The sequence below is a fragment of the Priapulus caudatus genome, unplaced genomic scaffold, assembly GCF_000485595.1.
Source record: "Priapulus caudatus unplaced genomic scaffold, Priapulus_caudatus-5.0.1 Scaffold226, whole genome shotgun sequence".
Classification (NCBI taxonomy): domain Eukaryota; kingdom Metazoa; phylum Priapulida; class Priapulimorpha; order Priapulimorphida; family Priapulidae; genus Priapulus; species Priapulus caudatus.
Window position 1 is genome coordinate 16497 of NW_014577287.1, and position 10161 is coordinate 26657.

The following is a 10161-nucleotide window of genomic DNA, read 5'->3' on the forward strand; positions in this document are numbered from 1 at the left end:
AGTGTCACAGTGCAGGCTGCGTGAGGAATGGCTGCGGCCAGCGTATGTTGGACATAGGATTTGACGGAATTTACAGGAAACTGTCGGCAATATAGGTGAAAGAGAGTATAGAAACATTAAGAATTTGGTAGTAAATAGATTTCGTATTTATTTAGCATTATATTTTATTGAAACGCTTCAAGTGCCTGTGATAGTCAGCAACCATAGCTGCATTGCATAATGTATTTGTTCATGTTATAACTACTAGCAGAAATACCTGTACAACGACCAAATCATGCCTTAAAATATAAACTTCATGTAACAGTAAGTGACACAGTTGAAGTTAAATATTTCATGCAACTGAAAAGAAAACGGAAACAAAAAACATTTTGGGGAGAAACAAAGAGCGCAATTCTATAAGTGAGCAGGGAAAAAGTGCCTCAGTTGGTGACCACTTGGTTGAAAGGAAAATACCGCAAAATCTATCTATCTATCTATCAATCTATCTATGTATCTATCTATGCATGCATGCATCCATCCATCCATCCATCTATCCATCCATCCATCCAGCCAGCCATCTCTCCATCCATCACATGTCATGCCATGCCTTGCCATCTCATCCCATCTCATCCCATCTCATCCCATGCCACCCCATGCCACCCATGCCATGCCATCCCATCCCATCCCATCCCATCCCATCCCATCCCATCCCATCCCATCGTCTTCTATCCCATCCCATTGCATCCTATCCTATGCTATGCTATCTCATGGGATCCGATCCGATCCATCGCATCCGACCCATCCCATCCCATCCAATCCCAAACAATAAAAAAGAATATAAATAATATAAAGATAAAAGACATGAAAATATAATAAATAATAATAGTAGTAAAATAATAATAATAGTAAAAAAAATTTTTTTTTCATGAATGTATTAAAATTAATTTTTTCAATTTTGAAATGAATGCTGAAGTGGCAGAAGTACATACTAAAGAGTCAAAAAGTAAAGGAGAAATTTTTTTCCCCCATCTGAGATTCGAACCCGCAATCTCGGGTTATGAAACCGAGCTCCTACCGACTACACAACACAAGTCAAGACACGCGCAATAATTCCCACGTACGTGATGATTGAATTTTGACTTAATACAATTTTTTTTTACTTTTTAACTTTTTTAAATTTTTGTCTCAGCCAGAACCACTTGCAAGACGTGGTGATTCTGAATATATCTTCAGTTACCACAATTGAGTGAAAAATCACGGAGAAAAGCGAGGTCAAACAAACACACACACACACACACAAGATTAGCCTCTTTATAGTAAGGATATAGTCATGGAAATCCTGCTATTAAGCATTTAATTCAATGTAATAATGGTTATGCAACTATCGTGTGACTCACTCTTAATATTTTTGTTCACATCGAACTCGTACGACAAAATGTAGTGAAATCAGTACCAAATACGTGTCAAACTTCTTTGTCTTTATTAACTCCTGATGATATGTATAGACCTATACGTGTAATACCGTCGAAAGACAGATAAATAAATAGATAGCAATAACCTATTGTTCTGGGTTGGCATACATGGCTAGCTGTGTAAAGTTGTAACGCGGGAATAGACAGGGTAGCAGGGGCGTGTACAGGATTTGTACCAGGGGGGGGGGGTGTAACCGTAACCCAAACTTGCGAGCACGTTTGGGGGGCCCTCCCCCAAAAATTTTTTTCAATTAGACCTTCAGATGCGTTTTCTGCGCGAGCAGGGGGAGGTCCGGACCCCCTGGACCCCCCCCTCCCCTGTACACGCCCCTGGGTAGAATTAGCCAATAACAGACAGTAATGTAGTACGGACTGACCATAAACAATAGGTAGGCGTGTCTACCTATGGAGTATATAACCGCGTGTTCGACCAGAGAGAGGAGGCAGAGCGATAGTTAGATACACTTTACAGACTAGACGAGATTGGTTCGAGCCAGCTACCACACATCCTTAACCTCGTAAGTTAGGTGATGTTACTCGCGTACCTTGATTGTACGCATTCGCCTCGTTATGGGCGGATGCATAGTTAAGTCTGTCAATTAAAGGGATAACTGCATACGTTCAACATAATCGTTATGTTCTCTTATTACCTGCATTCACATAGACGCTAGCAAAGGGTGTAATACACACACTCACGCGTAACCACTCATACTATCACGGGTGGAAATAGACTTCCCTATATACGTCACGTGCTCTGACGGCAGCAAAGTCTCGTAGAAATATATCATATAGACATATATGATACCATATAGATATAATAGAATAGGTATATGGTAAAATATCTACGATATATATATATATATATATGTCAGTAGAACTCGAATTTATAACACCTATAATTTATGTAGTATATGTATATACCTATTTATATGTATAATTATTAAATGAGTTACTTAATTCAGAATATTGCATGAGTGATTTCTATATTTTTAATAAATTTTGAAGTCTCTTAGAATCATAAAACGATAATTATCAGTAAGAAAATGTATAGGAATTATGTGTGTGCGTGCGTGCGTGCGTGCCTGTGTGTGTGTGTGTGTGCGTGCGTGTGTTCGTACGTACGTATGTATAGGGCCTATACCACTTTTATTGTTACTGGGGCTGATCCTGTATTGAAAATAAAACAATACAATTCGTCCTTCTATTCGCCGGATTTGAATGGTATATCACTATATGTTTAATACCATGTCAAATTTTTCAGTCTCAGGGTAGCAAAATTAAAAAAATAAATAGATTTAATAAAAGAGAATTATCGTAGTCAGAATGAAGACTGTACATGTACTCAAAAGTGCCTCAAATACCATCTTCTGCGATCTACATTTTCAAAATTTTCTGTGGGGGGACCCCCAGACCCCCCCACCTGTTTCTCACTCCCTCCTTGAAATCCTGGATCCGCCACTGCCCCCCCTCCCTCTAGGAATTTGCTCAGCCTACGGCCCTGAGTCTGTACGGATAATCACTATATATAAACTGGCGGGCGTGTTGTACATTTTTAAAGTGAGACTTTGTGCTAGATCTTTAACACATCGCATTACGATATAGGCTCCACTACCATGATTCAGTATTATTTAAACTAATCACGACTTCTTTTGGTAGATACTGGGGGCATACGCGAACCCAGATCTTAGCCTGCAATACAAATAAAATTCGGGAAATTTCACTTATGTTGCAAATGGTCATAATCTAACTTTTGTATAATTAATTTGAATTTGAAATATGCAATCCGAACTTTGTATATAAAAATTCATCTTAGAAATCGCACGTGATTTATATATGAGTCAGAAAAATAGTAAAACTTTTTTTTAACCGTGCACAGGTAATTTACTGAAAAATTTTCACTTATTTTTACATACATATACAACAGTCCCTACGTTCTAACATAGTTTGAGTCTACTCATCGCAAGTACTGCGTCCACACAACAACACGTACAGTAACAGAGAGAAAGCAAAGCAATGGATTTGCACCAAATGTTGGGAGAAAACGTCTGTTTTCTCACCAAGCGACATGTTTAAGCAATTGATATTCCACCGCTGTGAAAACATTTCATTAAGGTAGAAGTTATTTCAGTCACTGACGGGGTCTTTCGGAAAATTCAGCGGCATTTGACTTATTTGTTAGCACAAATATATGGTTCTGAATGCTATTTAGGTTTCTCTTTGCGAGGCCGAGCGCTTTGGTAGCAGATATTGTCGCTGCATATGTGGTGACTGCCCAGCACAGCAGGTGGCGCCAGCAGAGGCAGATGTGTGGCGCGCTATGTTCTGACTGTTGTGAGCAGTGTCCACATACGACAAGCTTCGGGGTATTATTGTTCTACAGGCTGCAGAGCTATTACACCCGCATCGACTCCCGCTTGGATCAGTACTTATTCCTGGGATTGTAACTAAAACCTGCTCGGAATTATATGCCATTGTGCTTCAACAACATGTTAAATTTTAAGTGCATAACTGATGTTTTAATATCAAATCCGCTGTTAGGATTGTGACAATATTTGATTGAATCGATCGTGGCCGGAAGTTTACAGAATTTTAACGCACTGAGCATAGTACCTTGAAAAAATCACATCTGACCATTCCACGACTAGTTGCTGGAAACCCGAGTTTACATATGCGCACATGCCGCTGTGCATTGTTCTATTACATCTCAGCGAAACACAGTACGGTAATATAACAGGCAACTTATAACGGCAAGTTGCAAACAGTTCGGTTCCAGAAGCGATTCTGTAATTTATTGAAATAAATATTTGTTAATTTGATGACAAAGTTCGGTACAAGATGATGAGTTTTAGAATCATGAACAATATTGGAGTTGGATATCGAGAAGGTATGAACGAGTGCTATTCCTCAGTTCATGCTCAGTACGCGGCGAGCGATTTATTTGGTGGTGGTAGGCTTTACACATCTTCTTCACCGTGCGTCAGTACGTGCGCGTACGCCTTGTAGTCAAACTTTCCATCCTTGATTGTCGCAGTCTTGATGAATTGATCAAACTGAAACATGGTAATCATATTTACGCTTGCTTAAATATTTTAAAGTTGAGTATGTATAATTATAGAGTAATATTAACGGTGTTGGGAAACTAAGAATAAGATACTTATTACACATTATATGGTAAATAATTGTAGATTATACGTGGGCTTGTGCTTTTTTAAAGATTCGGCAAATGATCGAATGAATATTTTAAATTGTGAGGGTAATACTGCAATGGTACTGCAATGGTAATTAATTACTCCGAAGAAGAAGTAGATAACACTAACATCACAATAGGCTAGGCATTGCAATCCTGCGTGATAGATACCTTATAAGTACATGTGACGTGTTTCAGGTATTGCACCTAGGAAGGTTAAACGTTTACTCACCTCATCCTTATCGAATCTGTCGCCAATTCCAAGCATAAGCTCCTTGAGCCTATAAAACAATACCAGTTTAAAATAGGACACACATGGTACTTGTACCGTAATTTCGAATTATGTTGAAACGCAAACCAAACTGCGCATGTAGCGTGACCATATACGAGATGTCAGCCGAAACCAAATTATGAGGTTAAATGATGTTTAAAACAAAACCACTTCATGTTTTCTATCCTAAACTACTGTGCACAAACACGCATAAATAAAGTTTTACGCACCTCTTTGCCGGGATCGCACCCTTGTTCTCTGGGTCGAACATTTTGAATGCATTCACTATGGCATCCTCCGGGTCGGATCCTATAGGGGAGAGAAACGAAAAAGAGTGACTAATAATGCTGTAGATACGTGACTACTACACACTCATTCTGTGCGCGTGTGTGCGTGCGTGCGTGTGCGCGTGTGTGCGTGCGTGTGTGCGTTTGCATGATAATCGGTGGTACATCGTGCATAATTAGTTTCTATAACTATTTAAAACCCATTATTTGTTATTGCTTCCTGGTTTTGATGTTTCCTTTATCTAACTATAAATGTAAATTTACCAAATTTTATATTGAAACATACCTAACTAATAAATCAGGCAATAACGACTACCGTAGCTGTCAAATCCGTTAAAAATATATTAGCAAAGATTATTCAACGAAGGAAATAGAAACTGCAGCTATGTTTAAGAAATGAAGCCATTTCACTCAGCAAGGAAGTAAAAAGCTTCTACTAATCCTATCACACACATTAATCTAGTACCTATATCATGTATAACTTATAATAGAGTACAAGCGCAAATAAACAAAACTATATTCATGCCCAATTATTAATATCCTGTTCATGCTACATCACACGATGATTTGCTGATGATGTATTTTTTGCAGTATAGGAAACAACACGATATTCGAAATTTCTGGGATCACGTATCATACAGAGCATGCACACGATGTAAAAAGGCAGCAAACGCGGACGATGCACATGCGTTGTGCATGCGGAATCATATATTTGACTACTTAGTACTATTTTCTATGCGTGACGAATTTGTTATTACTATGACCAATAAATATCGATATGGATCTCGATCTCGATATCGTGGAAGGAAGTGATAATCATGGTATTGCGCATAATTTTGATCAATAAATGGTTAATGATAATAATAATTTGTGTAAATTATTATTATCTGGGATATACGTTTAAGCAAAAAATTATAATTGTAAAAATAATGCAAGGCGAAGACAATCGTCATGTTCACGGTTAAACCCCGTTATCTGTCACTACTGTAGCATGCCCCCACTATCATCCTACCATAATTTGCCAAAACAGAAAAAAAAACTATGCGTGGCCGTTCGTGTGAGTTTTATAGCATAAAACTACGATGAAATAAAACAATGTTATATATCCCTCACTAAGATTTTGCATTCGATATTATAACGATGCCATGCAAGCATTCGACGGTACTCGTAATAACCCATCGCGTCTACGCAGTTTATTTTGATTGCGCGACCCAAGGTCCTTTAACCGCTTCGCCTCTTTGGGGCCCACCGCCAAAGTAGCTGGTGCTGTCACCACCAGAAACGGACATCGCGTTCGACCAGGTGCTATATGAAAAGTTCGCTGTATATGTAAAGCGATATGCTTCTACTGTGTCGTGTTCGTGATGTGTGTGCACTCACGCGTCATGCAGCCAACCCGGGACGCCAGTCTCTTCGCCTCCGTTCACAGATAGTTGGCCACGAGATCAGTCTGAAACTGTCATGCACTGTGTGATACGATGCGCGCCACGTCCATTCCGTGAGCTACTGTACGCAACCCGTGTGACACTGGCACCGCTAACGTAGGACGTGGGATAGCGAAGAACGAGAGTGCAAGTCACGCGCAAACACAGCAGTGCAACACATTTATTGCAAATCGTTATATATGAAACGTACAACATGAAAACGGAATCTGCCCATGCAACACCACGACACCGACGTAAAGTGATGGCTGCAGTTTGTAGCGCACACCAGCATAATTACACCAGCATAACACAAGTAGCAAGCAATTACTATACCTTGTACTCTTTCACCGAATAGTGTCAAGAACATGGTGAAGTTGATGGGTCCTGGTGCCTCAGCAAGCATCTCATCAAGCTCCTCCGTCTTTGGCTGACGGCCTACGCAGGCAATATTACTTGTTAATAAAACCGAAAAATTATTGTGTAAATATTAATAAAAAATAAGTAACGCCCTCGCGCGTGAATTCTTCACCAACGCTCTTTTATACCCCTCTTCCCACATCCTCTCCTCGTGTTCTCATGTTTCTGTTCTCTCCCACGCGCGATTATATATATATATACTCACGAATAATATAAAAACCATATATAATATAATATTATTGTACAATCTTTAAACGGGAAGGCGCTACAACATTGTCTCTATATACAACAGCGTACCTAACGAATCGAAAATGGCTGCCAAGTCCTCCCGGCTGATAAAGCCATCTCTGTCTTGGTCGATCATTGTGAACGCCTGTAATGATTCGAAATTTATTACTTTTTGCAGTCGCTAGAGGATAAGCTCTTTAACTTTCTATAGTATTATAGGATGAGAATTCAATGCGACACGAGCATTCGCGTGTTTGAATGTGAAAACCGAACACCACCGAAAACATCGGGTTGTTAACCGTATCGTCATACCTATTTTCTATTCAATTCAAGTGGGACTGGCTGAACCCCTCCTAGTGTTTGCTATGGAGTATTGTTAATTTAATAGAAGAGAGATCCTAAATTAGCAAGTGGCGTTGTTCATCAATCACATAGTTTGTATCTATTGCAATTGTGCATTGGCTATGCACTCATGGACGTCGCTGAGAGGTGAGCTATCAGATCCCATGACACCGATGGTGACGAGGATGTCTTCTTGAGAAAATTCAAGATATGCGGGATGTTATGAATCTCGAATCCTGAAAATCTTTTTGACCGGCATGTTCCTTCCAAAGCGGATGTGCATTTGATGCGCTTAGCTAACGTGCGAAGCGGGGCGACAATCACAGTGAGTGCGCATGCGCGCAAAAGTCACACGATCTATTAATAAGTGAGTATCTTTTTTACAAGCTGAGCATTGAGTCACTCGCCAATTACAGTTACAAATAACTCGGTTAGCGTTTAGCAATCTCTTTCCAATATTATTTAATAGTACCCTCCTCTTCCTCATCCTAAAGGTATACGTTGTCGTTAACTACTATATAGCATCAGCATTTATATAGCATCAAGATAGCATTTATCTGCTGTGTGTAGGGCAGTAGGCAACATCTGGAGCGGTAGCGCAGTGGCTTGTGGGGCTGCACGGATCGCGGCAGCAGCAAACTCCCTCCATCCTAAAGAAGGCATTACGATAGCACAAACAAACGGTTTGGTTTCCCGTCTATATTTAGCTCGGCTCCTAATATTTAATAGCAGCGTGGCACAAGTGGTAGCGAAGGCGTGGAGCGTTGGCGTGCGTGGCGGTTTGTTAGCATGTGTGCAGTACTGATCGCCTATGGGTTTACGCTCTTGGTTTATTCCATGGCAGCACTGATACACTGCGAGAACTGTATGTGTTTCACTCATATAGTCTATCTAGCCTATACAGTGACCTTATACGTTATAGCAAATCAAATTCAAAGTAACAATATGTAGGCCTATAGAGGAGATTATTAATAATTTTGCTGGGGCCGCATGAAAAGTGCAGGAAGTCCTATGATTATCCATTGGATGCATGATGATACGCATTTTTAACATTATGGTGGGCATCGTGGGACAATTTCTTACTATATCAAAACATCGCAGTATATACCACTGTTAACTTTACGCGATGGTCGACCGCGCAGTTAGGCATGGTCTACAGGAAGACCTCTTCACTGTTAAGAAGGTTAGCTCAACTGTTGGTTAGCGTTGTAGGAATAATAAACGGGAGGTGAAACCGGACCTTGTGGGGGAATCAAAGGCAGACCGGAATACCCCGCGCGCCAGAATCAGGACTTTCGGCAGCAGAGTTGGATAGCAGCAAGCAGCGTTTACAGAACTGCGGCGCAGCCACAGATTTGTAGCAGATGCTGGATGTCATGCCCGCCTGCCGTCTTCCGCGTAACGACTGTACGCCAGCAGCGCCATCTTACAGCTAGACTATATATCAAGAGTCCATAATAGAAAATATAGTCTATTATGAACTCTTGACTATATGTAAGGTATGTGACGATGGCTCTCCTGCAACCGTGTCTCGGGTTTGAGTGTTCTGTCGTTAGGTAAAGTGTTTTTACGCTAGAAAACCCACGCGCCGAACTGAGTAGCGTTTCCTGGCTCTGTTTACACTTTATTTTCTTCGTGCGTTCGTAATATTATATTCTACCTAGCTCGAGTTCAGTGTAAAAGATATGTTGGGTTGAGTTGGGTATAATATAAACTAATTAAATAATAACATAGAACGGTTCAAAGGTATATAGTGGCTTTAATTAGCTTCCGCATCCTTGGCGTTTGGAGAAGAAACACAGGGATGCAAATCCGCTATAGAATTACCTCTTTGAACTCCTGCACTTGCCTCTGGTCGAACATAGAGAAGACATTACTGGTGGCTCTCTGGGCCTTCTTCTTGGCGCCACCCTTCTTCTTCTCAACCTTGTCGCTAGCCTACGGAGCAACGAAACAATATAAACCAATGCGGAACGGACATGTTTTGTGTGAGTATCAGTCATTTATCCGAGCTCAAAATAGATAAGTTAAAAAAACATTCGCTTTGTTTGATTCGTTCGCTAGTCGGCGAGTACATCCAAACACCCAAGTAAATATGTTTGTTCGTTGGTGTTTTTCTACGCTGGGCCTGGTTGCAAGCAGGCTAGCAATTTACTTTTATCGGCAGCTGTCCATCCAAAGGGGCGCGGATCCCTTTTTGGCGATTTATTGATACTGCGCTGGGGTTTCTCTTACTAGTTCTATATATAAGACAAACGCGCTCTCAAGTTATGTTACCTAATGTAAAGCAGTGTGGCCCGCATAATGCGTGCTCGTGGCTGTGTAAGCTTCCGTATATATAGAACGTGCGTTCACGTGGCACTGGGGCGTCAGAACGAACATCATACGCCGAATAAGAGACAGCGAGAAAGAGAGAGAGAGAGAGAGAGAGAGAGAGAGATAGAGAGAGAAGAGAGAGAGAGAAGAGAAGAGAGAGAGAGAGAGAGAGAGAGAGAGAGAGAGAGAGAGAGAGAGAGAGAGAGAGAGAGAGAGAGAGAGAGAGAGAGAGAGAGAG

At 40.7% G+C, this 10161-nt stretch overlaps 1 protein-coding gene across 1 annotated transcript in view; it reads right to left on the reverse strand.

The window, feature by feature from the left end:
* Positions 1-3307: 3307 nt before the first annotated feature.
* The window catches only part of LOC106807631 (myosin regulatory light chain sqh-like), a 7945-nt gene continuing 1091 nt past the window's right edge, over positions 3308-10161 (reverse strand). Inside the window, exons 2-7 of the mRNA XM_014810041.1 lie at positions 9435-9545; positions 7335-7410; positions 6954-7055; positions 5140-5218; positions 4871-4919; positions 3308-4501 (exon numbers count right to left, since the gene is read on the reverse strand). Coding sequence (XP_014665527.1) covers positions 4406-4501; positions 4871-4919; positions 5140-5218; positions 6954-7055; positions 7335-7410; positions 9435-9545 — 513 coding nt within the window. The 3' untranslated portion in view covers positions 3308-4405. The remainder of the gene's footprint in view (positions 4502-4870; positions 4920-5139; positions 5219-6953; positions 7056-7334; positions 7411-9434; positions 9546-10161) is intronic.